Source organism: Epinephelus fuscoguttatus, linkage group LG23 (assembly GCF_011397635.1).
Source record: "Epinephelus fuscoguttatus linkage group LG23, E.fuscoguttatus.final_Chr_v1".
In the NCBI taxonomy this organism is placed as follows: domain Eukaryota; kingdom Metazoa; phylum Chordata; class Actinopteri; order Perciformes; family Serranidae; genus Epinephelus; species Epinephelus fuscoguttatus.
Window position 1 is genome coordinate 5,494,184 of NC_064774.1, and position 27,876 is coordinate 5,522,059.

A 27,876-nucleotide genomic window follows, 5' to 3' on the forward strand; every position below is an offset into this window, starting at 1 on the left:
ATTAATATAAAAAGTAAATCTGTGATACAGAACAAGAACAGGAGTCGTGTTCTTCAACAGCAGGAAATAGAAACTGGGAGAAACAAGCGAGTGAGGGAAGTGGGCGGGAGGAAGGAAAGATGGAGGACGGCTGCAGTCGTGGAAAAACAAATGTGTGTGTGAATCCACACAGACGCTCGCTGCTCTCACACTCGTCCTCTTTTCACACCTTTATCACTCTCTCTGTTTCTCCCGTACAAACAGATGCTCTCTCTGACATCGCCTCACACCACCAGCAACATTCACAGCTTCCCACACTGACGCCACCAGCTCCTGCTGAGTGTGTGTGTGTGTGTGTGAGTTATTATAGATGAATGCAGTTTAACCTGCCGGTCCTGCACACTCACTCTCAGCACAAAACATTCTGACGTAAGCGAAGAGTTTCACACGGTGTTTTTAATAACGGGATCATGATGAATAAAACAACACCAGACATCAGGCTGCAGACGGAGCTGTGACTACATCAACATTATTAATTTACATCTGTCTGATGTCATGCATCTCTTCTGGAGTTCGTCTGTGGTCGACCTGATGCTGACCTGATGAAAACGTACATCTGTAGGAAGCCCAGGAGGACAGCAGAAAGCTGACTGTTGTTATATTTAAAATCTATCAGGCAGGCTGAAAGCAGGAGAGCAGCTCCACCGCTGTATGATATTACACACAAGTGGAGGTCAAAGTCAGAGACGCTTCTCTTGTGACAGCAGCAGCTTTCTAATCAATTAGTCAAGACCCACAAACTGTGTCCTGTTACCAAACACACACACACACGTTAACACAGACACCAGCTCAACAAGGAGGCCTGGAAACTCCCGAGGAGCTCTCTGAAAGCCCTCACTGTCCTGGGAAACCCCTCCAACACAACCAGTCCCTCTCAGGAGTCTGATCATCAGAAACCATCAGCACCTCCTGAAGGACTCCTGCGACCCCTTCACTGACCTCCTGAGGTTTAAGATCACCAGATCATTTATCATTATTAAAATCATTAATACTATTTTTCGTTCATGAACTGGAGTCGTCTCCTCGTGCGTGACACCGGCCGCTCCGTCTAATCAGACTTACAAAAATGAACAGTCTGCAGAAATATAGTTGGGAATCTTCTTCTTCGCCTTCTTTTACGGCAGTTGGTTTGTGGTCTGCCAGTAAACACAAACAAGAAGACAAGGAAGAAAAACCTCACTCTGATTGGTCGAGACGATGCAGTGAGGACACACTACACTACTGAAGTAGAGCGCCCCGTGATTGAGTCAACTTTTTCATGGAAGACAAGGAAGACAAGCTCCCGTCACTTGTTAAATTTACCCAACACCATGGCAGGTAGGTCAATAAAATCCACCTGCATTTGGTGGAAACATGATCTGAATCCTGCGGAGACGAACTTGGATAACGTCCAGAAAGACGAACTCTAGAAAGCCTTCGAACGCACTCAAAGAATGAAGGAACTGAGTGCTGAAGCCTCCTGAAACCAGCTCTGCCTCTGAAAACATTCTGACCCTGAAGGTTTTTTTGTTGACACCAAATGTTTGGAGCTCAAATAAAATGTCTTTGTCGAATATCTTTGAATCTGAGCGACAACTTCTGGATACAATCTGTGAATTTACGAAACCATTCAGTAGAATAAACGTCTTTAAGTAAGGGTTTAAATCCTGGTAGTTAAGCAGCAGGATAAATATTAGTTCTCAGAGTGTTATTTAAATTCCATTCATACCTGAGGGTGTTTAACAGAAAGAGTGACTCAGCTGAAGACGTAGGTCCAGGTCTTAGATTTACATAACAAAAACAAAGAGGTCAAACACCCTCGACCACCTCACTGTGAACAGCTGATTGTGTCTCAACAGAGACAGGGTTCATCCTTTCTGTCCACATGTTTATGTGTTATTTATTGTTGCGTTGCTGAGCAGCGAGGTCGGACAATATCCTGCACTGTGTTTAAGTCTTTTATAAACACAGCTCGTCCCACATTCCTCAGCACTCGACCCAAGTCAGCTGAATTCCTCTGTAATGTGATGAGTTAGACTGGAGCCTGACAGAGGACGGTTTGTGAGCTCCAGTGAGGAGATGAACTGGTGAGGTGTGACGCAGGATGGCCTCAACACCCGGACCCAGACCACAACGTCCACCTGGATATTTGCATCCGGCTCGTAAACACAAAGTCTGGCTGGACTGAGGCTCTCGACCTGCCGGTGCAGTCTGCAGGAAGACAGACCGGCCCCTCACATTTTGGAGATCCTGAAACTGCAGGAGGCACCCAGGAGGATCCTGATCAGATGTTGAACCACCTTAACACAAAGGAGCATCGGCTCCACCAGACCCGTCAGACACTCAGCGGCTCTGTTGCCAGATTACAGTGGTCACCCCTTGCTAGAAACCATGTTCCAGTTTGAAACTAACCATCTGACCCAGGGTCTCCCAAACAAAGTGGAACCTGTGGAGCTCAGACAAATTGGGTCTATAACGAGGATCCATCCATTTTCATCTTCTTATATTGGGCAGGTCTCAGGTGCAGCAGGCTGAGCAGACACCAGGCAGGATCTGTGCACTGATCACTGGGACCACGTGGACGCTCTGACCAGTGTAACTTAATGTTAGTGATTCAGCTCATATTCTCATCCAACTTCCTGTGTTTGTTGTGCAGAAGGCAGCCTGTGGGTGAAATCATATCTGGCATTTACATAAGCCCCCCCCCCCCCCCCCCCCCCACACACACACACACACACACACACACAGCTGATAGTATCACCTCACTTAAAGCTGATAACACACAGTATAACAATCAGCTGTCTGCTCACAGCTCACCTGTGCTGAACCAGGAGGGCGTGTCGTTCAGCAGGTCAGGGACACAATCACAGTCACTAAAGAATTTCTTTGCCCAGTCAGTTTTCACTATTGCTTTGGGTTTGTTTTTTGGTGCATATATGGTGCACTTTGGGCTCGGACTGTGGTGAGACAGGTCGACTTTACTCCACTGATGACATGTTGTTGCAACAGTAACCCTGCTCAGTACAAGAGGAGCTGCAGGTTCAGACATTTGGTGTGTGTGCTTGGCTGAGGGGCCGATGGTGCGAAGCTACCTCTAAGTCAGAATCCTGCCTAGACGTAATGATACCATAGTGCCGCAGATCTTCGTTTGGCCCCTAATAACTGGCCTTGGTCAGTGAGCAGAACCGTTCTTGGCGATGGTCGCCCCTCTCCTGTCTCACACCACATGTTTGTGGAGAACCTGGTGCTCAATCACCTGCAGATGACCTGACTCTGGGGCGGGGTTTCGTGAGCAGCTCCCATGTCCACATGTCGAAGTATCTTGGGCAGATACTGAACCCAAAATTGCTCTTGGCTGTTCCACCAGTGTGCGAGTGTGTGTGAATCTAGCCCCTTTTACACTGCCAGATTTTCGGCGAATGTTGGGCCGTTTTGCCGGCAAGCTGCGAGCGTTTAGACACACAGAGCTGGATTGGCGAGTTGATCCAAGGTGCCCAATTTTCCACCACGTAGGGTAGACATATTGGTGGAGCCTTTTTAGTTTAAACAGACCGAGGCGACCTTCTGCAACGGGAGGAGCTGTTGATGACTTGTGGGAGGAGCTGTTGATGACTTGTGGGAGGGGCTGTTGATGACTTGTGGGAGGGGCTGTTGATGACTTGTGGGAGGAGCTGTTGATGACGCCACACATGCGAGCCACTGGCGGTGGATAAACAGGAAACAGCTGATAGCAGGAATTAGCGAGCAGCTAGTAGCAAGAGGGAAACACAAACCTGACAGACACTGTAAAGATGAGCAACTGGGGAGACAAGGAATTGCGCACCCTCCTTGTCCTCGCAAACGAAGAGGCCATTAACCGTCAGATGACGGGGACGGTGAAGAACGGGCCGACTTACGAGAGAATCACCGAAGGACTGACCAGCCGCGGCTTCCCTCCCACGTCACTGTTTACGTCACACGCTGAGCTACATGTTTTGTTACTTGCTCACGCCCCCCATTGCCCCGAAAAAGGCACATTCTGTATAAACAAAAGTAGGTAGGCGGCATTTTGCTGCACTCCCCGATTTTGTTTTTATACTGCCAATGCTGAAAAAACACTGATTGGGCTTTCCTGCAAATTTGCACAACTCCTGTTTAAAAAGGACTTTTGTCTCAGTCGTGTTAAAGCACTTTGAGTGGTCAGAAGACTAGAGAGGAACACAGATATAAACACAGGTGAGCCTTGAGATTTTGGCCCTTTGCTGTAATCTGAGCACAGGTAGTTAGAAAGCCACTGACTTATGTAACATAAAATATACTGTACACGGTGTGACTGAGCTCTGCAGACAGAATACATGCTGCGGCACACAGGAGAGTGAAGTGAGAATATATCAGTCATATAGGATTATATGGAGTTTTGTATACAGACACAGTTCGGACACAAATAGACTGCAGGACGGTGGTGACACCACGGAGGATACTGGACGGTCACATGTGGACAACAGAGATAATAAAGCATCGGTCACCATGGGAACACAAACACAGGACCGTCACCATAGAGACAGTGTCATATAATTACTACAGAGTGATAACACAACAGATACAGACACGAAAAAGCCAATACTGGTCACAGACACAGTGTACACAGACTCCATGAGAGCAGGCGACGATACAGGAATATGGATCATGTACTGAAGTCAAAGCACTGAGTCTAAACATAAAGTGACCTCCAGCAGGATCAATAAAGTACTACGCTAGATTTAAGTGGAAACTTTGAGTCACAACTTTGATTTAATCCAAAATACTGCAGGAAACATTTAAATATATGTTGGAAAAGTCCAAAAAAAACCCTCACGCTGACACGGGGAGAACATGTGGGAGCACCTGGAGGAAACCCACACTGACACGGGGAGAACATGTGGGAGCACCTGGAGGAAACCCACACTGACACGGGGAGAACATGTGGGAGCACCTGGAGGAAACCCACACTGACACGGGGAGAACATGTCAGAGTACCTGGAGGAAACCCACGCTGACACAGGGAGAACATGTGGGAGCACCTGGAGGAAACCCACACTGACACGGGGAGAACATGTCAGAGTACCTGGAGGAAACCCACGCTGACACAGGGAGAACATGTCAGAGCACCTGGAGGAAACCCACACTGACACAGGGAGAACATGTCAGAGCACCTGGAGGAAACCCACGCTGACACAGGGAGAACATGTCAGAGCACCTGGAGGAAACCCACGCTGACACGGGGAGAACATGTCAGAGCACCTGGAGGAAACCCACGCTGACACCGGGAGAACATGTCAGAGCACCTGGAGGAAACCCACACTGACACAGGGAGAACATGTCAGAGCACCTGGAGGAAACCCACGCTGACACAGGGAGAACATGTCAGAGCACCTGGAGGAAACCCACGCTGACACAGGGAGAACATGTCGGAGCACCTGGAGGAAACCCACTCTGACACAGGGAGAACATGTCAGAGCACCTGGAGGAAACCCACGCTGACACAGGGAGAACATGTCAGAGCACCTGGAGGAAACCCACGCTGACACAGGGAGAACATGTCAGAGCACCTGGAGGAAACCCACGCTGACACAGGGAGAACATGTCAGAGCACCTGGAGGAAACCCACGCTGACACAGGGAGAACATGTGTGAGCACCTGGAGGAAACCCACGCTGACACAGGGAGAACATGTCAGAGCACCTGGAGGAAACCCACGCTGACACAGGGAGAACATGTCAGAGCACCTGGAGGAAACCCACACTGACACAGGGAGAACATGTCAGAGCACCTGGAGGAAACCCACGCTGACACAGAGAGAACATGTGGGAGCACCTGGAGGAAACCCACGCTGACACAGGGAGAACATGTCAGAGCACCTGGAGGAAACCCACACTGACACAGGGAGAACATGTCAGAGCACCTGGAGGAAACCCACGCTGACACAGGGAGAACATGTCAGAGCACCTGGAGGAAACCCACGCTGACACAGGGAGAACATGTCAGAGCACCTGGAGGAAACCCACACTGACACAGGGAGAACATGTCAGAGCACCTGGAGGAAACCCACACTGACACAGGGAGAACATGTCAGAGCACCTGGAGGAAACCCACGCTGACACAGGGAGAACATGTCTGAGCACCTGGAGGAAACCCACGCTGACACAGGGAGAACATGTCAGAGCACCTGGAGGAAACCCACGCTGACACAGGGAGAACATGTCAGAGCACCTGGAGGAAACCCACGCTGACACAGGGAGAACATGTCAGAGCACCTGGAGGAAACCCACACTGACACGGGCAGAACATGTCAGAGCACCTGGAGGAAACCCACGCTGACACAGGGAGAACATGTGGGAGCACCTGGAGGAAACCCACGCTGACACAGGGAGGACATGCAAACTCTGACACAGAACTCCCCCACCCTGGGTTTGAACCAGGGACACTAGCTGTGAGGCAACATTGTTAACCACTGCACCACCGTGCCGCCCTGGTGTTTTTTAAATGTAAATATTCCACTAACAGGGCCAAGCAGCGTCGTCTCAGCGTCTGTCGGAGTGACCCAGTGGGTCAAAGGGCACCACGGAACCACGTAAATACCGAGCTATGAATCGGTCAGCTGCAGCTGAGGAGATCACTGTGGAGGAGGTGAAACCTGTGATCACAATGGTCACTCTTATGTCTCGGCGCACATCAGGTTCACTTCTGTCGTGAATTAAAAAATGAAAGTAAATTATTCCTCATTTTCCTGGGGAGCCCCTCAAGGACCTTGGTTAGGAACCACAGGGATATACTGCACGTGGCCACAGGAAGTACAGAACATGTCACCATGAGAACATGACAGACATAGAAGGAGGTAAGACCTGACTGTAAGAACATATGAAGGTGTGTGAGGACAGCGGAGGTCACAGGCTCATATATATAATAATAATATTACAGTGTGTGTGGAGGCCATGATAAAGTGTGTGTGTGAGCAGCAGTGTGACATCACTGTCACAGACCACATATACACAGGAACATGTCTGCAACACAGAGGTCATATCTCAGCGTGTAATGTGTGTGTGTGTGTGTGTGTGTGTGTGTGTGTGTGTGTGTGTGTGTGAGACTCCCACCTCCTCCTCTGCGGTCGCTCCGTTGCCTACGTGGGCCATGTCGGAGCCCGGTGACTGTTCTCCTTCAGGTCCGCTGCTCTTCTCTTCCTCTCAGGAGAGCCTCAGTCCCATTTCTGTCTCACACACTGTCCTGCAGTCCTCCTCCTCTTCCTCCTCTTCCTCCTCTTCCTCCTGCAACAGATGCGGCTCTCCCTGCTTTGTCCCCGGGATGGATCGCCTCCTGTCGGGCTGTGCTCCGGTGCGTCCTCCTCTGTCCGTCGCTCCGTCGCGGAGGTTTCTGGACACCGATCCTCCGCTCTCTTCCGTGAAGAGGGAAAAAACCGTCTACGTTTCACACACACACACACACTGAAAACACACCTCCCGTGCTTCCTGTTCCCCGCCCCCAAACACACAGAGAGGCTGTCTGACCAATCAGAGCGCGTGTTTACCTGATGAATATGAAATATGATTATTACATCCTGATCTGTGACTTCCTGCAGCTCGTGCTGCTCCTCATACAACCTGAGTGTCTCCTGTATTTAATATGTGACACTAACTGACACATCAGAGTGTTGATCAGAGGGACAGGAGGGGAGAGCGGGGCTGGTTGGTACATAACATGACTTATAATATTCTGACCAGCTTTAATTAAACCTGAGTGACATGTGATCAAAGTCAGGCTGTGCACTTTTTAAGTTTTGGAATCGGTTGGCACGACGTTATGATGTCATGGTTACGAATAAATGAAGCAACTGACAGAAACAACATGAAGCAGACAACATCAACATGTTCTACATATCTACCAAGTTTAGTAAAAATCCATATGGCGGTTAGGCCTAGATAAGAAATGAGCTCTCTAGCGCCCCCATTTTGTTTGATGGGGTCAATAATGGAGGGGTCCCCTCAGATTATGTGTGGTCATATGCCTACAAAGTTGCGTGGTGATGGGTGAAACCCTTGAGATGTTCTACACCTTTATGTGATGAGCCACGCCCTCCGCAATATTCATTGCCTTATAGAAGCTCAGTTTTAGGAAGTTTTCCAACTTTTGCCAAGAGGGAACTTTAGATATTGGTTCCTAGATTATGTTCACCCAGTTTCATGCAGATCGCTCAAACTTCCTAGGAAGAGATCCATTTGAAGTGTTTTTCAAACAATTCAAAATGGCGGAAAATCTATATAAGCGGAAGTTATGGGTTCTTGAGGCAAATGTGTTCCTCATGAGGAGAGGCATCTCTGTGCAAAGTTTCATGTCTCTACCACATACGGGGCATGAGATATGCCCATTCAAAGTTTGACATTTCAATGGGTTGCTATAGCGCCCCCCTTTGGCCAATTGATGTAATATTGCTTCATTGGCATCCTCCCATGACCCTCTACCACTGTGCCAAATTTCACATGGATTGACCAAGTCAGTGAGGAGAAAAACCTGGAACAAACACACAGACAGGAGGAGCGCACACGGGACGCCATGACCAAGGTCTGCAGGTCTGAGTGTGGGCTGGAAGTCTCAAGGTCACAGTGGAAGACACGTCCTGAGGTGTTGGAGACTGAGCGAGCTCAGATCCTGTGGGACAAACAGCTGATGGCTGACCAATCAGACACCATGTTGATGGACAAACAACAGAAGGTGGTGGTGAGAGACGACAGCAACATCAGGAGGAAGGAACAATCCTGAGGGCTGAAACTTTGTGATGAAATAATGTTTTCTATAACTAACAGTGATGTTTTCTAATATCTCTCTAAACATCTGGTCCATAGGCTGTAGAAGAAGAGTGCAAGTGAAGGTAGGAAGCATTTTAAGTTAAATTTAAATTTCTGTGGCTTTTAAAATACCGAAAGATAACTCCGTGCCAACTGACCCCACTCTCATGTACCTGAGCAGAACGGCTGTTGTCACTGTTGGGATCAGCGGCGTACAGAAGTCGGGATGGACCCTAGTGAAAGGTTTTACATTGAAACAACTACTGCATTTATTTCATAGTATCGTCACATGATCAAATACAGACTTTATGTTGGAGTTTTAAAATGATAAAATTACTATCTGTACAAGGAGTCTGGTGGGTTGGTGATCGCAATTTAGGGGCTGTTTCTCGTTAAACTACTACTACTTTTATCCTGTTAGACATTTGTGTCAAGTTTGGTCATGATTGGTGAATGAATTCTTCAGTTATGAACAAAAACATGTTTTGTGAGTTCACACTGACCTTTGAGCTTCAACTACAAAATTCTGATCAGTTTATTTTTCAGTCCATGTCGACGTTTGTGCCAAATTGGATTAAATTCTCAAAGGTCTTTTAGAAATATTGCTTTCACGAAAAATAATAAGGATGAAAGGTCACAAAGACCCTGACCTTTGACCACCAAATTACCCTTTAAAAGTACAACTTTGAGGCACCTTTACTTTGAGTATTTCCATTTTATGTAACTTTATGCCTCTACTCCACATTTCAGAGGGAAATACTGTACCTTTATCTGATGGCTTCACTGTAGTTATAAGTCATAATATTTCAAGACATAACAAAAGTCATAATGTTTCATGGAAAAACTGTATTTTTAAAGTATATTTTGAAATTAAACAATTTTTTTCCAATGTTTAAAAAAGGAACAAACATTTTTTTTTCCTAAAAAGATCTAAATATTTCTTTGTCTTTTAAAATTGTCATTTAATTATAAAAAGACACAAAGCTTTTATCATCTTAAAACTTAAAGACAGTTAACAGATAATTATGTGTAACTGTACCTACAGACCTGGTGCATCTTTAACACCTGGAACAACAACAAGTCAACAAGTCATTCACTGTGTCACTGCTGTAAAACATCTGCTCGTTCAGACTTTCTGCTCCACTGAGTGAAATAACTCGAGTCCAGACGGCGTGTCAGGTTTATAAAACTGTACATTTCTGTCAGTAAAAATGATAAATATACACAACAGAGTCACAGAGTAAACATCTTTAACAGTTGCACCAAGTAAAAACAGAAAAAAAGAATATAAAACATCTCACTGTGTCACAATAAAAATACAGAAAAAACAAAAACAGTTGTATGTGAGTTTACTGCCGTGGTGCCACTGAGCAAAGCACAGAGTCGTGCTCAGCATGTGAAGTGTGAATGTTGAGATTCAGTGAGGCCGGTTAATGCTTTAATGTCGAGCTTAAAGCTGATGAGATATCGTTAATCTGACGTAAAGTTTAAACATTCAAAAACACAAATAAAGCACATTCTTAATAAAACTACATTTCCCATCAGCCCCAGCACATCCTGTACAGACACATGGGAGGGTTTAAGTTTTAACGATACACACGTTTGAAGACCATTTAGTGATGAAAGCACACAGAGCACCTTTAAAGTTAAAGCACAGGTTAATAAATGTCGGAGTTGACACCAGATACTGTGACGTCCCCATAAGCACTGTTAACCAACTTATTAAAGACAAAATTTACTGAAGGACAACATTCCCTCTCTGCGTACAGACAACGGTTAGCAGAGGTAGACTGAAGTTACGTTGGCTTCTTAAAGGTACAGTTCACCCAAATGATTACGACAGTTAAGGTTAGTTTATGAAGACAGGTTAAAGGTTAAAGTTAAAAAAGAAATGCTGGCGTTAATGCTCAGGTTAATGTGACGAGTTAGTGGAAGAGAGAGAAACACTGTTCTGTTCAAGTCAGTATGTGATGCACTAATGTTAACACCTGCTCAGGTGTGACAGTGTTTACTCCTATTTAAACATAACGACGCCCTTTAATTTACAACAGGAAGTAAATAAATACGAGCTCTACAGGTAATGTACAGGTGTGTGTGTGTGTGTGTGTGTGTGTGTGTGTGTGATGAGGTGAATGTGGTTATGGAAGTTCTCATTGTCCATGCGGGGGTGGGGTTGTTTCTGGTCCACACCCCTCAGGTTAGAGGTGGTTCAGTCCAGGCTGCTTCAGGATCACTGAACCCTCAGGGACAGTCCACTGGAGCTGTGGGGGGGTAAACAACACAAACAACAACAACCTGCTAATCAGCATCATCAGAAAAAACAAAGTTTAGTTTTATCAAAACTAAAAAGAATGAATGAATGCAACTACTGTACTAAAAAAAATTCATAATTTAAAACATCAAAAAAAAAAAGATTTTTTTTTTACAATTTAGTTTAATAATAAACAAAAACACTGTCAATATATTTTTTAATATGAAAGAAGTTTCAAATGATGAAGACAAAATGTATCGTTTTGTTTATTAGAGATAATAAAAATAAATGTATGTTAAATAAATGATTAAATAATGAACAAAAATCCTTATTAATATTTTATTTTAAAATTACCACCAATGAGTAAGTCTTGTAGTTGCTGGATAAATAATTCATATTAGTTAAATAAAAAATATCTATATAAATATATAGCATACACCATAAATAAACTAATCATAATAATCAAAGCAAAGCTTTTTTATTTTGTAATTAATGATACCAAAATGTTTCATTTAATTTTTCATTTCAACATTCTCAACAACTGATACAACATTTCAACAAATGACAAACAAGATTTATCCACTTTATTTGTTTGTTATATAACAGGATATTTTATTCACTGTAAATTAATTTATTTACCTTCTGTTTTCGCCTCCTTCTCCTCTCCTCCGTCACTGCTCCTCCTCTCCTTCACCTTGCCCATGCGTCTCTTCACCTCCTGCAGCACTCCCTCCCTCTTCAGCCTCTCCACGCAGTGCTCCGCCCGCTCGGCCTCCTCCCGCTCCTTCTCCTCCAGCAGAGAGCGCAGGAAGGCGGCGCTCACCACCTCCTCCCCCTCCCCCACCAGGAAGGTGTTTTTGAAGCGGTTGTACAACATGGACGCCTTGTCCATGATGGCCTGGTTGGCTTTGTAGTACCGCATCTACACACAGGAAACACAGGAACCAACACAGTAAAGAGATAAAAACATCATGACTTAGTGTTTGACGCCACGGGAAAAGCATCAGTGATGTCATAACGTGTACTGTGTACCTTCCTCAGGGTGGCGATGAGCTCACTGTGTCTCTGTACGTGTTTCGACGTCACATAAACCATACTGAGCTGATCCAGCGCCATCAGACACTTACTGATGTCCTGAAAGACAGAAAGACGTCACTGACAGTTGCAGTTTCATCAGCTTTGGTGGATATTGTCGATATGGAGGAAACCAAGTGTGTGTGCTCTGTAGCCTACAGCCCTGTGGTGGCGAGTCTGAAATCATTGTGACATCGGGACTAAAGAACGTTAGCAACTGGTATGTTTGCTATTAGCCCACGAGCTAACTGTTCCTTTCAGCTGCAAATATGTAGAAGTGAAAAAAGATTTCAGACGTCTCAAAATGAGTTTGATCACCACCTTAAAACAGTCGATAAACCACCAAGAATATTTTTGACTGGTTGTGCATGTTGGTCCGGCCCACCACTGGTGGTCTGGTGGCAGCTAACCTCAGCTAGCGGCGCTGCTCATTCAGCAATGATTTCTTGTAACGCTGTCCCAATAGCATTGCTATGGAAACATTGTGCCCACCCTCAGGTCACCCCTCAGGTTACCCCTGTGAGTAACAGACTCAGTTTTGAGTCACAAACCGCCTGTAGCATTGTTAACCACTGTTAGTACCGTTAGCAGAGTCACCACAGTTAGTAGTGCTAGCAAAGTGAACAAAGGGGTTTTGCAGCTCAAAATGAAGCCTACAAGCTTGCTAATCAGGGTGACCTGGGGGGACGACCAGAAGGTGGGCAAATGTACCTTAGCATCAACATGCCATCACAGGGAAACTGTTACCAGCTGTAATTGCTGAATAACGTTGCACAAGCTAACGTTAGCTCCCGCCAGACCTGGGTGATACTCAGTGCACAACGGCCAAGGCTAACACTAGCAAACCAGTGGAGACTTGAGGGTGAGCAGTGGGCGCTATGCTTCCACATGTTAACGCGGTTAGCTGTCTGTCTGTCAGAAAAGCCAACAGAAACTAAAATGTCGGGTTCAGACCACACGACATGTTTGTCTATTCAAACAGTCACTGTGTCAGATTAGACGATTACAGTCAGAAATCTTGCTATGATTTCGCCAACAGCCCGACGGACATGACAGACTACACGTTCAATCATCGGTGGTTGTCTTTCACGACGTGTGTGATGTCATCACATTATTCTTGTCCTATTTTTATTATTATTTCAGTCACTGTGTCTGTTCACGTTCCAGCTGAACTGTTACTCTAGTAACAGTAAAAAGTGTCACCAGATGGGCGGAGCTACATTTGAAGCACCGCGAGCAAACTCTGACAGTCACTGATAACGTAACGTCCCTACAGGAAATATCTAAAAGACTGGGCTGTTGTTGTTGTACAGTTTCCACAGCAGCAGATTGCTCTGTGTTGCTATTGGTCAAAGTGACAGCTGTGATGGGAGAAGTCGTGGAAGACAAAAAGAAAATCAAATCAGGACGTTGTGAGGCGTCCCAGATGTGGCGTCTCTAGTCGTCTACTATGACACACTACACGAGATTAAACGATGGATTATCTCGTACGACACTCGTAGTTGTTCACGATGCTAACACTGTACAGCAGGCAGATATCATGTAGTCTGAACCCGGCATTAGCTGTGTAAGGTCAGCATGAGTTTAGCTTCATTAAAGATCTTGGAAGGTTTTAATAGTAAACGTGTAAATGTGTCTTACAGGGTTGTCGGTCTTCAGAGAAATCCTGATGTCTCCGTGGATTCTGTGCAGCGTGGAGTCGGTTAGCGTCATGGCCGAACTCTTCTGCTGCTGCACCTGCTCCACCTTTGTTATCCTGTCTTCTTCTTCTCTCGTCTTGTCTGATTTTGCTTCTTCAGTTTTTGACTTTTCCTGCACTTTCTCTGCTGCTCCTGTTGTTGTTTTGTCACTTTTCTTCTTCTGTGGTTTTGTCTCTTCAGTACGCTTCTGCTCCAACTCTGTTTTCTTGGTCAGTTCTGCAGCAGCTCTGCCGTCCTTCTTCTCTTTTGATCCCCTTTGATCAGGTTTTTCACTCGTCTGCTCTCTCTTCTTCTTTTTGTTCTTCTCTTTCAATTCGCTGTCAGATTTTTTGGTTGTTTCCTCCGTTTTCTTCTTGTGTTCTCTCGTAGCCATTTTTTCCACCTCACTTTCTTTCTTCTCCTTCAATCGGCTGCCTGTATTTTCAGTCGTTCCCTCCTTCTTCTTCTTTTGTTCTCTCGTCACCAGTTTTTCCACCTCGCTTTCGTTCTTCTCTTTCGATTCGGTGTCAGGTTTTTTGGTTGTTTCCTCTGATGTCTCCTTCTGTTCTCTCGTTGCTGTTTTTTCCATCTCACTTTCGTTCTTCTCTTTCGATCGGCTACCTGTATTTTCAGTCGTTCCCTCCTTATGTTCTCTCGTTGCCATTTTTTCCACCTCACTTTCGTTCTTCTCTTTCGATCTGCTGTCAGATTTTTTGGTTGTTTCCTCTGACTTTTTCTTCTGTTCTCTCGTAGCCATTTTTTCCACCTCACTTTTGTTCTTGTCTTTCGATCCCTTCTCATGTTTTTTACTTGTTTCTTCTGACTTCTTCTTCTGTTCTCTCGTTGCAGTTTTTTCAATCTCAGTTTCGTTCTCCTCTTTCGATTGGCTGCCCATATTTTCAGTCCATCCCTCCTTCTTCTTCTGTTCTCTTGTAGCCATTTTTTCCACCTCACTTTTGCTCTTCTCTTTTGATCGACTGTCAGGTTTTTCAGTTGTTTCCTGCGTCATCTTCTTCTGTTCTCTTGTTGCCATTTTTTCCACCTCGCCTTCGGTCTTCTCTTTTGAGTCGCTGTCAATTTTTTTGGTTGTTTCCTCTGACTTCTTCTGTTCTCTCGTTGCCATTTTTTCCACCTTGCTGTTGTTCTTCTCTTTCGATCCCTTCTCAGGTTTTTTGGTTGTTTCCTCTGACGACTTCTTCTGTTCTCTCGTTGCAATTTTTTCCATCTCACTTTCGTTCTTCTCTTTCGACCTGCTGCCTGTATTTTCAGTCGTTCCCTCCTTCTTCTTCTGTTCTCTCGTTGCCATTTTTTCCACCTCGCTGTCGTTCTTCTTCTCTTGCAATTTTGATGTCACTTTCTGCGTTTTTTGCTCCTCTTCGTTCTTCTTCAGCATCGTCTCATTTTCCCTTTTACCTTTTTTGTCCTTCTCTACCTCCGCTACATTCTTGTCTTTTTTGTCGTCTGCCGCTGTTCTAGTTCTTTCAGACTTCCTCTCCACCTCTGAAATGGTTTCTACCTTTCGGTCATCAGATTTCTTCTCTTCGACACTCTGTTCCTTCTCCTTCACCTTCTCCGAACTCTTTTTCCTCTCTTCTACCTTTTCTTCTCTGCTGGCCTTCTCTTCTTTCTTCTTCTTCTCCTCCTCTGCTGCTGCCACCTCTTTCTTCTTCTTCTTCTTCTCCTCCTCTACTGCTACAACAGCTGCAGTTCCTCCCATCATCGTCTTCACCTGAACCTTCGGTCCTTGTCCAGGCGTTGCTTTCACAATCTTTCCGATGATTTTCCTCTCGTCCTTCTTTTCTTCGTCTTTCTTCTCCTTCGCATCCTCATCTTTCTTTCCCTCATTCTTCATCTTGTCTTCTTTCTTCTGCCCGCTCTCCTTTTCCTTTGTCTTTGCGTCATCTGTAGTTGTACTCGAGTCTGTCTTCTTGTCCTGCTCTGTCTTCTGTTCATCCTTCTTTACCTCCTTCTTCTTCTCTGCTGTTGTCTTCTGGCTGGACGTCTTCCCTTCGTCCTTCTCTTCTTTTTCAGTACTTCCTTTCTGTTTGACATCTGTTGTTTCTTTGTCTGTCTTGCTGATGATCTTCTTAGTGTCGATCGCCTTGGTGAATGCTGATTCATTCTCTTTCATCGTCGTCTTCTCAGATGTCTTCTGACTCCTTGTGTTTTTAAGCTCCACCTTCTTCTTTGCTCCATCCCCGGTTTTCCTGGTAAGAGTTTAAAATGAACGTGTAAAACTAATTTTAACATTTTAAATATCCTCCTGAGAGGCTGAGCTTTGTTTGATATGGATCTTTAATTTCTCCTAGCTATTTGGGATCAGTAGGGATACAAAAACTAAGCATTGTCTTTGAACAGTGAGTAGTTTTGGGGAAAAAATGATGCCCTCAAAAAATTGGGTTTATTTTTAATAGTCACAACTGCATGGAAAAAAACTGTGTATTTTTAATGCCTAAATGTAGTTGTGCAAAAGCTAAAATACAAACAAGGTCACTGTTCAATTTTAAAATGGTTTGAAAGTGGTCATTTCAACACCTGGTTTTACCAGGTTAACTTTACACAGTAAACTGATGGAGGCGCACAAGAGTCTACAAATCTATAATTATTTTGTGTGGCTGGGTCGACTGAAACAACTGCTGTCTTGTTTAAAATCAGGTGAGAAAATGTGCTTGAGTTTAAGTGTCTTTATATTTTACTTCTATACATGGATGCACCACTGCCAGGCTAACGTTACAAGCTAACCTTACATTCTTTTAGCTAACTTTAGCTTCAAAGTTGTACCTGGTGGGTCAACCATTCCCACAGGTCAGGTAAAATATCACAAGGGAAACATTACTAGCTAACGTTAGCTAAATTTAGCTATTATTTGCTACCTGCTAGATCAATGGTTCCTAGAGGTCTGGTGAAATGCTGTCAGTCTACTAGTTTGCTAGCTAATGTTGGCTAATTCAAGCTACTATTTTCTACCAACTAGGTCAGTTGTTCAAGCTAACCTTAGATTCTTTTAGCCAACTTTAGCTACAATGTTTTACCTGGTGGGTCAACCATTCCCAGAGGTCAGGTAAAACATCGTAAGGCAAACATTACTTGCTAATGTTAGCTAAATTTAGCAACTATTTGCTACCTACTAGGTAAATCGTTGTTCAGTGAAAGTCTCAGGCAAACATTACTAGCTAACGTTAGCTAACATTAGCTACTATTTGCTACATGCTAGATCAATGGTTCCCAGAGGTCTGGTGAAATGCTGTCAGGCTAACATTACTAGCTAATGTTAGCCAAATTTAGATACTATTTTCTACTTAAAACCTTAATTGTTTTCAGAGGTCTGGCAAGGCTCTGTTAGGCTAACATTACTGGCTAACGTTAGCTAAATGTAGTTACTATTTTCTACCTGCAAGCTTAATTGTTTTTAGAGGTCTGGCAAGGCTCTGTTAGGCTAACATTACTAGCTAACGTAAGCTAACTTCAGCTACTATTTGCTACCTACTAGCTAAATCGTTTCCAGAGGTTAGGTGAAACTCTCAGGCAAACATTACTAGCTAACGTTAGCTAACTTTAGCTACTGTTTGCTACCTGTTAGATCAATGGTTCCCAGAGGTCTGGTGAAATGCTGTCAGGCTAACGTTACTAGCTAATGTTAGCTAAATTTAGATACTATTTTCTACCTACAAGCTTAGTTGAGGCATGTTTAATACGACACTAGCGTTTATGTTTAAAATGAGTCGACTCTGCTCCTCCATCTTTAGTCTGGAGGAGCCATATGCGAAGCTATTGCTGAAATTGATCAGATCTGTGTACCACATTTAACTATTAAAGTTATTAAGCAGAAAAAAAAAAAAAATCCAACCATTAAATCTGATCAGGTTTTGTCCACTTTTATGTCGGAACTGTTTGTAGACTGACTTTGCAGAGATAGCTGCCATCTTGTTAGTTAGTGTATTGTGGTCTTGATCCTACGACACTGCACAAAGGTGTCCATGAATGAAGACAACCGGTCTGAGTTAAGCACAATGAAGTATAAGGTGCAGCAAACCCAGAATGTGTCCTCATATGAGGATGCAGGGTCTCAGGAGGTTAATTCAGATGTGTGTGTTTCTTACTGAGGGCTCTTGGTCGTCTCCCTCCCCTTCACTCCTCTCTCGTCCTTCAGCAGACCTCTCAGAGACTTCAACACACGGTCCCTACTGTCAGCCAGGCGGCGCTGTCGCTGCAGACCAAAAAACATATTTAAATATAAAATGAAGAAGAAGGTTATTTCTGAAGTTTACAGTTGCTAAAGTGTTGTGGCATGAGATGAAAAAGCAGCTTCACCTCCTCGTCCACAGAGCTGCCTCCCTTCTCATCCTCCGTCTTCTTCTTTGTCATCTCTTCTTTCTTTCTTTCTTCAGCTGCCTCCGTTGTTTTCTTCTTCTCTTCCTCTTTCTCTGCTCTCCTCGTTTTCGCCCCTTCGCTCTCTCCAGTTTTCTCCTCCTCCACCACCACCTTCTTCTTCTTCTTCATCATCTCCTCTTTCTGCACCTCCTTCTCTTCTCTCTTCGTTCCTCGGCCCTCTTCTCTTTTCTCTGACACTTCTCTAACATCTTTTGTTTTCAGCTGCTCCTCCTTTTCAGTCGTCCTTTTTCTTCCTTCGCTCCCAGACCGTGTTTCTCTCCTCAGCTTCTCCTCTTTCTGTCCTTCGCTGTCTTCATTTTTATTTTTCTTCTCGTCCTCCTTCTCTGCTCTCCTCGTCCTCGTCCCTTCGGTCTCTCCAGTTTTCTTCTCTTCTGCTACCTTCTTCTTTACCTCATCTTTCTGCGCCTCCTTTTCTATCATTTTCTTTCCTCCTTCGCTCTCGGACCGTGTCTCTCTCCTCGTCTTCTCCTCTTTCTGTCCTTCACCATCCTCTTTTTTCTTCTCCTCCTTTTGCCCCTCTTTTTCTGCCCTCCTCGTCTTCGTCCCTTCGGCCTCTCTGGTTTTCCCCTCCTCTGCGACCTTCTTCTTCTTCTTCATCTCCTCTTGCTGCTCCTCCTGTTCTCTCATTCTTTTTCTCACCTCACTCTCTGACCTTGTTTCTCTCCTTGTCTCCTTCTCACTCTTTCCTTTGCTGTCATCTTGTTTCGTTTTCTTCTCATCCTCCCGGTCTTCCTTCTCGTCTCTCTTCCTCTTGACTCCTCGGCTCTCTGCGGTCTTCTCTTCTTCCGTTTTCTCTTTTGTTGTCACTTCTTTCTTCTCTTCCACACCTCCATCCTGCTTTGTTTTCTTCTGTTTCTCCTCTTCTACCCTGTCTTTTCTCTCTCCAACTTCTTTTGTTCTCTTCTCCTCCTTCTGGTCGTCTTTCTCTGCCCTCCTCGTCTTCATCACTCGGCTCTCAGTGGACTTATTTTCTTCTGTTTTGTCTTTCGTCACCACTTTCCTCTTCTCTTCATCCTCCTCTTCATCTTTCTTTCTTTTTGTTCTTTGACTCTCTGATGTCTCTTTTGTTGCCACCTCTTTCTTTCCATCGCTGCTGTCCTGATTTGTTTTCTTCTCTTCATCCTTCTCGTCTCTTTTCCTCTTGACTCCTTGGCTCTCTGAGGACTTCTCCTCCTCCTCGTCTTTCTGTCCTCTCTTGTTCCTGGACGTTTGTGTCGGAGCAGACTTTGGTTCTGCCGTCTCCAGTTTCTTGACGACTGTTTGAGCAAAAAAACACGAGAGGAAACTTTGTCAACATCTGTTTTATCTGACAAGATAAAGTTTTCAGTCTGTTTGTCTGACTTCAGATATTTGTTGTCACCGCGAGTGACTCTAACCATCTGTTTAAAGAGCCAGCAGATCATCGCTGTGATAAAAAGAACGGCGAGCTGTATTTGTGCGGTTGTGAGCCGAAATATAAAAGTCACTGTAGCCCTTTTTAGACAAGAACTGTGCAAATCTGCAGGAAAGCCCAATCAGTCTTTTTTCAGCATTGGCAGTATAAAAACAAACTCGGGGAGTGCAGCAAAATGCCGCCTACCTACTTTTGTTTATACAGAATGCGCCTTTTTCGGGGCAATGGGGGGCGTGAGCAAGTAACAAAACGTGTAGCTCAGCGTGTGACGTAAACGGTGACGTGGGAAGGAAGCCGCGGCTGGTTAGTCCTTCGGCGATTCTCTCGTAAGTCGGCCCGTTCTTCACCGTCCCCGTCATCTGACGGTTAATGGCCTCTTCGTTTGCGAGGACAAGGAGGGCGCGCAATTCCTTGTCTCCCCAGTTGCTCATCTTTACAGTGTCTGTCAGGTTTGTGTTTCCCTCTTGCTACTAGCTGCTCGCTAATTCCTGCTATCAGCTGTTTCCTGTTTATCCACCGCCAGTGGCTCGCACGTGTGGCGTCATCAACAGCTCCTCCCGTTGCAGAAGGCCACCTAGGTCTGTTTAAACTAAAAGGGTTCCACCAATATGTCTACCCTACTTGCAGCAGCACAGCAGAGGCTCTGTGTGTCGTTACCAACATCAGATTATGGAAGTATTGGAACATGACACAGATACTGGACTGAATGGGTCCTGACTCTACCTAAAGATATCTGATCATTAGCAGCGTGTGTGAGAGTCTTACCTGGAGTGGTGACAGCAGGAGTCACAGGTGTCCTCTTCTTCTGCTGCTCAGCATTTACCTGGCAAAAAAACACTAACGTTAACTCTTGGTCGCCGACAAGACAATGAGACCCTCTATCCTACAATTATCAAACACTACGAGTTATGATGTCCTCCACTATCATGAACATCTTTTACACAGAAAATCTTCACACTCTGCATTAAGCTGGTTTAATGTCTGTGACAGTACATCCATACATCACAGTACATCCCAAACCCTCTCACCTCCTTGTTGTTGTCTGATGAAGTGGTACTTTCACTTCTCCCTCCTGCAGCTGACCTTCTGCCTCTTGTAGTCACAGCAGCCTCTGAAACATCTGGAGCCTGATCAGAAGTCTGTTTGGAGTCAGTCGTTTTCTCTGGAGCAGATCTCAATGAAGCTCTTGTTGGAGTTTTAGCCACAGCAACAACAATTTCCTTTGTACTTGTAACTCTGCTTGCATCTGAAGTTGAAGTCTGTTTGGAGTCTGCCGTTTTCTCTGGAGCAGATCTCAACGATGCTCTTGTTGGAGTTTTAGCCACAGCAACAACAATTTCCTTTGTACTTGTAACTCTGCTTGCATCTGAAGTTGAAGTCTGTTTGGAGTCTGCCGTTTTCTCTGGAGCAGATCTCAACGAAGCTCTTGTTGGAATTTTAGCCACAGCAACAACAATTTCCTTTGTACTTGTAACTCTGCTTGCATCTGAAGTTGAAGTCTGTTTGGAGTCTGCCGTTTTCTCTGGAGCAGATCTCAATGATGCTCTTGTTGGAGTTTTAGCCACAGCAGCAGCAGCAGCAGTAACTCTGCTTGCATCTGAAGGTGAAGTCTGTTTGGAGTCGGCCGTGGTCACAGCAGGACCTGCAGGTGTCCACTTCCTGTGCTGCTCGGCATCAACCTGACAAACAATAACAACAAAAACAAACAGAAAACACCAAAAATTTAACCAAAGATTGACATGTCTTGTCAAAAAGCATATTCTATAAAGTGACAGTGACCTTTGACCACCAAATTGTAAACAGTTCATCCTTCAGTCCACCTGGACGTTTGTGCCAAATATAAAAGCATTTCCTCACAGCTATCTTGAGACACTGTTTTCACCAGAATGAGACAGACGCAAGGTCACAGTTACCTTGACCATTAACCCCAAAACTCTTACCAGCTCATAGCTGATAAATTCCCCTAAGGCCTTTTTGAGATATCGCATTCACAAGAATAAGACAGGCAAGGTCACAATGACCTTTGACCACTAAATTTTAATTAGTTCATCCTTCAGTATAAGTAGATGTTTGTGCTAAATTTGAATAAATTCCCTCAAGGGCATCTTGAGATACTGCTTACACCAGAATGAGACACAAGGTCACAGTCACCTTGACCATTAACCCCCAAAATCGTATCAGTTTATCGTTGAGTCCAGGTGAATATTTGTGCAAAATTTGGAGGAAAGAAAACCTCCTGCACAGTGTTCTTGAGAGACCATGTTCATAAGAGTGAGACAGACAAGGTCACAGTGACTCTGACCTCCGACCAATAAATTCTAATTAGTTAACTGTTGTGTCCATGGGGACGTTTGTGCCAAATTTTAACAAATTATCTCAAGGCCTTCTTGAAATTATGCTTTCCTGAGAATAAGATGGACACAAAGTCACAGAGACCTTTATCTTTGACCACCAAATTCTACGCAGTTTAGCCTTTGACTAAAAGTGGACGTTTGTGCCAAATTTAAAGAAATTCCCTCAAGGTGTTCTTAAGATATTGTGTTCATGAGAATGAGATGGATGCAAGGCCACAGTTAGACCTCTGACGCCCAAAATCTAATCAGGGTATTGTTGAGAAATTAGACGTTTGTGCCAAATTTGAAAAGGAAAAAAAATAATTACAATTTTTTTTGGAAAAAATTGATATTATAGTTGATTTAAAAGCTGACGTACATGAAGTATGAGAAGCTGAAAACATGAGGTGTATGGAGAGAATTACATGAACAGAAATGTCAAATTCCCATAATTTTTTTTTCAAACGGTTTGAGCTCTGACTGGAGCTCTTTGAATCACCTCTTCTTCTGCAGTGGGCACCAGCTGAGAATCAGCTGTTTAAGCCTCTCACCTCCTTGTTGTTGTCTGATGAAGTGGTACTTTCACTTCTCCCTCCTGCAGCTGACCTTCTGCCTCTTGTAGTCACAGCAGCCTCTGAAACATCTGGAGCCTGATCAGAAGTCTGTTTGGAGTCAATCGTTTTCTCTGGAGCAGATCTCAATGAAGCTCTTGTTGGAGTTTTAGCCACAGCAACAACAATTTCCTTTGTACTTGTAACTCTGCTTGCATCTGAAGTTGAAGTCTGTTTGGAGTCGGTCGTTTTCTCTGGAGCAGATCTCAACGACGCTCTTGTGGGGGTTTTAGCCACAGCAACAACAGTTTCCTTTGTACTTGTAACTCTGCTTGCATCTGAAGTTGAAGTCTGTTTGGAGTCGGTCGTTTTCTCTGGAGCAGATCTCAATGAAGCCCTTGTGGGGGTTTTAGCCACAGCAGCAGCAGCAGCTCTGCTCAGAGTATCTCTGCCGGCCACTGGTTTACTGTCAGGCTTTGCAGAGGCAGATTTACTGGGAGTGGATTTCGTGTCATTTGTGGTTTTACTGATAGAAGCTGGTTTAACAGGTGTAGGTTTAGCTGAAGAGATCAGTTTATTGGGTGGAGTCTGTGTGTTGATCTGTGCTGGAACCTGAGGACACAACAGAACAGAAAAAGTCCATTAGAACCAAAATCAGTCAATGTACTGAACAGAACTTATTAGAAAAATACACAAACGACAATTTTGACAACTGATTAAAGAGGTCATATATATATATATATATATATATGATGTTTCAACGTCTTCGACCACCGAAACCTTATCAGTTCGTCGCTGAGTCCAAGTTAACGTTTGTGAAGAAATTCCCTCAGTGTGTTCTTGAGACATCAGGTTCACAAGACTACGACAGACGAGGTCACAGTGACTTTGACCTCTGTCCACCAAAAACTAATCAGTCCATCGTTGAGGCGCTCTGAGCATGCCCTGAAGTCCAATAGCATTAAATGTGTAAGAGAAGAAGAAGCCGGTAACAACATGGAGAAATCTACATCCAGAGCCGTGACTTTTTGGACGGACCAAATGTACAGAGCTGTAAAGTTGTCCACCATGGTAGCGGTTAGCTGCTAGCTAACCGTAGCTAACTTGTTTGTCCATTGTTTGGTCTGTGACGTAATAGGTCAACAGGAAAAAGGTCCAATACTAACAAGCTGAAAGGGGGCATATCTCCACCTATCGTAGAGGAGTCGCACATACTTGGCTCAATAAATGGATTCCCCTCCCGTGCTTGTATACTGGGACAAGGACAGGAGGCCAGTTAGATGTCCTCGTCCAGCTGGGACTGTGGCTACACTTCACTGTGACTGGAGACACACTGAGTGTCAGAGGTGAAGAGAGAGGATGTCAACCAATTAAACATTTAAGAGAAACAGACACTGACTTTGAGTTTACTCCCGACTCCTGGTGTGTTCTGGATCTCCCACATGCCCTCAGCGAAGCCTTTGATGCGGACGCCGCTGCCGTACTTCATCTTGTTTCGATTATAAGGAACGATGTTCTCTGGAGGGATGCTGCCTCTGAGGAAGGATGACGAAAACATGAATCACATTTAAATCAAAACTGTTGACGGTGATGTAAACTGATCATCAGCTGTGTGTACGTACATGTTGTGAGTCCCGAAAAAGAAGACCGGGACTCTCTTCTTGTAGCCGCTGTCCGACTTACAGACCTGAACACACACAGAAATATAACATTAAACATCACAGCACAGAAATACACACCTATGTACATTTATTTACAGTGTGTGTGTGTGTGTGTGTGTGTGTGTGTACCCTGCCAGGCCAGTGGGGGAACCCCTTCATCTTGGCAAACACCAAGTCTCCTGGTTTGAACTGGTCCCCGTTTTTCCCTGGCATCCTGCTGCTGCAGAGCTCGATCACACAGAAACAGCCTGACAGAAAACACAGACCACATTTAGGCTTTAAATTCATCCACTGACGTCGACACGGGATTCATCTTCACCTCCATCAGTCGGTACCAAGGTTGTTTTCACTTACAGCTAACAAGTACTTAGAGTGAAGATGTGTGTGATTTAACGACTACATGTTGCTACCCTCGCTCGTCAACACCAGAAATATGGGTCGGTTAAACTTGAGATTGAGAAATTGAGATTATTATTATTATTATTATTATTATGATTACATGCATGTAATAATACCATTCGGTAATTGAAAAGTTAACGGTTTCAACTGGCCTTTGATATTACATGCAGTATTTATATTTTCAGGCAGTTTTTACCCTGAAATTGTGCTTAATTTTCACGGTTTTCTTACTTTTGTACAAGTCGACTAGCTGAAGCTAAAACCTCTGTTTAAACGTCAGGCAAATTCGTTGTTGGTTACATCTCAAATTTAAAGCCTTTTATTGAACTTAACCTCCTCGTCTTCGTCTCACAGACACATTTTCTTATCAACTTTATATTAAATAGACTGAGAACGCTTGCATTAGAATTTTATGTCTAACAAGAGACACAAGACACAAACTGAAACTGGCCACGATAGCCTCTTTTCCACCAACATTTCCAGGAACTTTTATTATCAGGAATTAATTTACCTGGGCAAAAGAATTCCTGGTAATCTGTGTGGTTTGCGTTTCCACCGCACCTCAAAGTTCCAGAAAATTTATTCAGATTATTAGACGTAATGTTAGTGTCGGTGGATGAGAGACTGTGGGCGGAGCATATTGAATATCGCTGTCTACATGTCTTCATGTTCATGCTGCTGAACACATGTATTGATAAAGTATTGGCTTCTTACTCGCTACGGTTTAATGACACTTTGAGTAACGAGTGTAGCTGCCGTCAACTCAAGTCATTTTCAAGTTCGTTTCCACTGTGGTCGCTCAGCTGTTCACCGGTTACTGTGTCGTGTCAGTGTGTGTGTGGAGGTGAGCAGCGCTCATCAATACTATGATAATTTAGCCCCGGGGCTAATTTAGTACCAGGTGTCAGTACCCATCCTTAATCAAAACACACACAAAGTAAAGCTTGTAGAAATGTAATAAAGTTTGCAGCAGCTGCCCGTACCAGGAAGTGCGGAACGCTGCAAGTGTGTGCTCCACCAATCAGCATTCGTCAGCACACAGCCCCGCCCCTCAAGAATTCTGGATAATCTGAAAAGTCCTACCCCCCTACTAGGTGCTTTTTTTCAGGGAACGTTTGGGATTGAGGGAAAGTTTATTACCCGGGTAATTTCAGTGGAAATGTGTCGAGGTTTCTCAAAATCCCAGGTAAATGATTAAAGTTCCTGCGGTGGAAAAGGGGCTATTCAAAGCGTTTATTGACTCAACAATTAAGTGATTATGTTAGTTTAGTTTTATCTTAATTAAAAGACGATTTTACTTGAGGGTTTCTGCTGTCACACAGCTGCTTTCCACCAGGTTAAATTTAAGACATTTTAATACCACATTAAAGATGTTAGATGTAGAGTTTATCAGTTGTTCTGTACAGTTATTGTTCTGCATTAAATATATCCATAAAATACTCAGTCAGGGGTCTTCAGTTGACTCAGTGATAGAAAAGGGGTCAGATAAGGAAAAGGCTGCTGTAGCTGATGTGTTCGGATTAATATTCCTGCTGTAGATGTTTCAGGTTGAGCTCATTTTCCCTTTAGATACTGTTGGGTAGTTTAATTTACAGCGATGCATCATGGTCTATACGATCATCACGTTTGCGATGTTTAAAATGTAAACAGTTTGTTTGCTTGGACTCACGCTGTGACGCCTGTTATCGTCTCACAGAGTTGTCTCATAGTTAGAGAGTGCAAAATGACAGACAAGAAAACCAGACTGGTCAGAGGAGGAAAAGATTAAACTTCTGTAGGAATACAATCAAAGAAAGAAAAAACTACAAAGTAAATTTCAGCCAAAATACAGAAAACAACTGTTATTTGGCACCATAAACTTGGTCAGGCTGCAAGTGAGACAGCTACCTTGTTTTTGACCTTCCTTTGGCTGCAAAGGTCTTTTGTGCAACAGTCTAAGGATCCCTTAAGTATAAGAGCAAGACAAGGAGAAAACCAGAAATACATAAGTGAGCATTTCAAGGAAAGCTTAAGGGGTTTGTGCAACCAATGTTACTTTAAGGAAACCTCAACCAGGACTTTAAGGAAACTCTTAAGGTGTTTTGTGCAGCCTGCACTTGATTAAATACACTTAGTCACACTTCTCCACTGACAGACTGTTTATTTTTAGCTGAGCAGTTCCTCCTCGTGCAGATGTGTCCACACAGAAGCGTTTCCTCAGCTAAACATCTGGAACTACAGATTAAAACAGGTCGCTGTCTTCACCCTCGGCTCGTGTCAACCTGCTGTCAGCGGTGTCTCATCACACTGAAGTGAAAACCGTGTCAGTCAGTCAGCAGTTTCGTTTCCAGCTGCATGGTTCACTCCTTGTTTACAAATACAGCCCTGTTAGCACTGAGGCTAACCTCAGCTAGCTGCTCGCTCACAGTCTGCGCTCTCCGTTTACGTTATTTCCTCCAGCTGAACGTTAACCGGGACGACAGCAGGTGTACTCACCGTGAACCGACCGACGGTCCTCTGTAAACGTTAATAAACGCCTCGGTGCTTCCTCGGGACGACGGGAGGCTTCTTGTTGCTAAGCTACACTCCTCAGCTCGTCGCCATGTTGCTCCATGAGCTTAGGTCACGTGACGTTCAGCGCTTTCCCGCCTGCTGTTGGACTGTACCAAACAGCGGACTGTACCACCTCAGGGGGTAACGGGGAATGAGTTACGGCAGCCATAACGTGTGAAATAAAACGTTCGTAAAAATACAACAGTTATATTTATTGTAGATTTAAACGTTTTAGAGGCAAAATTGTACTTTTTACTTCGTTTTACTTGTCACATGATGCTAATATACTACACTAGTAAGTACTTTTGTACTACACCTAATGAGCCCACTGTACCACCTCAAGAACATTTAGTTACCCTGTTATAGATGTAACTAACTACTTCATCAGAGTAATGTAACTTTTCACATTTGATTCCCTGTGGATTATTTTCCTAACAAAAGTTTTAAACTGGGTAATATAGCTAATAAAGTGTCTGGAAACATGCTGGGTCTAAAGTCGTGGACACACCAAACCGACATTGAAGAAATAGAGCCGACGAAAGCCAACTGTTGCGTCATCTGTGTCGCCTCACGTCGCCCTGTGTCAGTTGCATTTGAACACGCTACACGGACTACATCCGACGGCCAAGTAGCACGTACGTTCTGCGCCTGCGTGAGAGAGAGAGGAGTGAGAGAGTGGTACATCCTGTCAGCCGAGGGGTTTCCTATCTGTGCAGCCGAGCACCGCAGCACCTCCACGGACTATTACATCCAGACGGTCCCGGTGTTTCCTCCGCAGGCTCCACTTCACTCAGCTGCC

At 44.4% G+C, this 27,876-nt stretch overlaps 2 protein-coding genes across 3 annotated transcripts in view; both read right to left on the bottom strand.

The window, feature by feature from the left end:
- The window catches only part of LOC125883420 (tetratricopeptide repeat protein 39B), a 28,721-nt gene extending 21,261 nt beyond the window's left edge, over positions 1–7,460 (bottom strand). The window contains exon 1 of the mRNA XM_049567692.1: positions 7,127–7,460. Coding sequence (XP_049423649.1) covers positions 7,127–7,165 — 39 coding nt within the window. The 5' untranslated portion in view covers positions 7,166–7,460. The remainder of the gene's footprint in view (positions 1–7,126) is intronic.
- A 2,118-nt stretch (positions 7,461–9,578) lies between these two features.
- Positions 9,579–27,157, bottom strand: LOC125883410 (trichohyalin-like). 2 transcript variants are annotated; one of them, XM_049567678.1, is made up of 13 exons: positions 27,021–27,157; positions 24,276–24,394; positions 24,108–24,172; positions 23,885–24,020; positions 22,486–23,097; positions 20,630–21,280; positions 20,367–20,424; positions 18,128–19,464; positions 17,917–18,023; positions 13,779–16,023; positions 12,096–12,197; positions 11,703–11,985; positions 9,579–11,073 (listed from the first exon to the last, which is right to left on the bottom strand). In XM_049567678.1, the coding sequence occupies exons 2-13, from the start codon at positions 24,357–24,359 to the stop codon at positions 11,054–11,056; spliced, it is 5,700 nt and encodes a 1,899-aa protein (XP_049423635.1). In that variant the 5' UTR covers positions 24,360–24,394; positions 27,021–27,157; the 3' UTR covers positions 9,579–11,053. The 2 variants fall into 2 exon arrangements, with proteins under 2 accessions (XP_049423635.1, XP_049423636.1); XM_049567679.1 differs by lacking the exon at positions 20,630–21,280 and having other exon boundaries at positions 9,580–11,073.
- Between the last annotated feature and the right edge of the window lie 719 nt (positions 27,158–27,876).

Coding starts and splice junctions, on each gene's coding strand:
- LOC125883410 (XM_049567678.1), bottom strand. CDS start 24,359: ATGCCAGGGAAAAACGGGGACCAGTTCAAACCAGGAGACTTGGTGTTT. Junction 23,098..23,884: donor GAGTCGGGAGTAAACTCAAA/GTCAGTGTCTGT, acceptor TTGTGTCCTCAG/GTTCCAGCACAGATCAACAC. Junction 20,425..20,629: donor CATCAGACAACAACAAGGAG/GTGAGAGGGTTT, acceptor TTTTTTTGCCAG/GTAAATGCTGAGCAGCAGAA.